Source organism: Aphanomyces invadans, assembly GCF_000520115.1.
Source record: "Aphanomyces invadans strain NJM9701 unplaced genomic scaffold supercont1.17, whole genome shotgun sequence".
In the NCBI taxonomy this organism is placed as follows: Eukaryota; Oomycota; class Saprolegniomycetes; order Saprolegniales; family Verrucalvaceae; genus Aphanomyces; species Aphanomyces invadans.
The window spans coordinates 641,563-641,906 of record NW_008580162.1 but is presented as its reverse complement, the minus strand read 5'-3'; the positions used below and the strand labels follow the sequence as shown (position 1 = coordinate 641,906).

Sequence of the window (344 nt, the reverse complement as noted above, 5' to 3'; positions counted from 1 at the left end):
GGTGAGCGAAGGCGACTGTACTGTTCGATGGTCGCGATCAAGAAGGGAGGTGTTGCTGCATACGGTGCGATGAAGGCATTGTGTGCTGAATATGGTGTGATGCAGCAAGCAGCATCGCTCATATGGCAACGTGGTTAGTCTACGGAGGCAACTTGGGCTATGCTGATGTGTCGGCGCGAAAGAAGGGAAACTGTGGCCGCAAGCGAACAACTACTCTGGCCGACGTGAAAGCTTCCGTCAAGGCCGCCGATCCGTACCATCGCTCGACATTGCGTGCTGGCCGAGTCCACATGTACATCGCGTCGACAACGCTGTGGAGGCTCGTCAAGACCAAGAAGATTTAA

The 344-nt window shown here is 54.9% G+C and overlaps 1 protein-coding gene across 1 annotated transcript; it reads left to right on the top strand.

Annotated features, from left to right (window-relative positions):
* Positions 1–27: 27 nt before the first annotated feature.
* On the top strand, positions 28–344 carry H310_08419 (hypothetical protein; the record flags this gene model as incomplete). The annotated part of the gene is made up of 2 exons (XM_008874138.1): positions 28–64; positions 139–344. The coding sequence occupies 2 exons, from the start codon at positions 28–30 to the stop codon at positions 342–344; spliced, it is 243 nt and encodes an 80-aa protein (XP_008872360.1).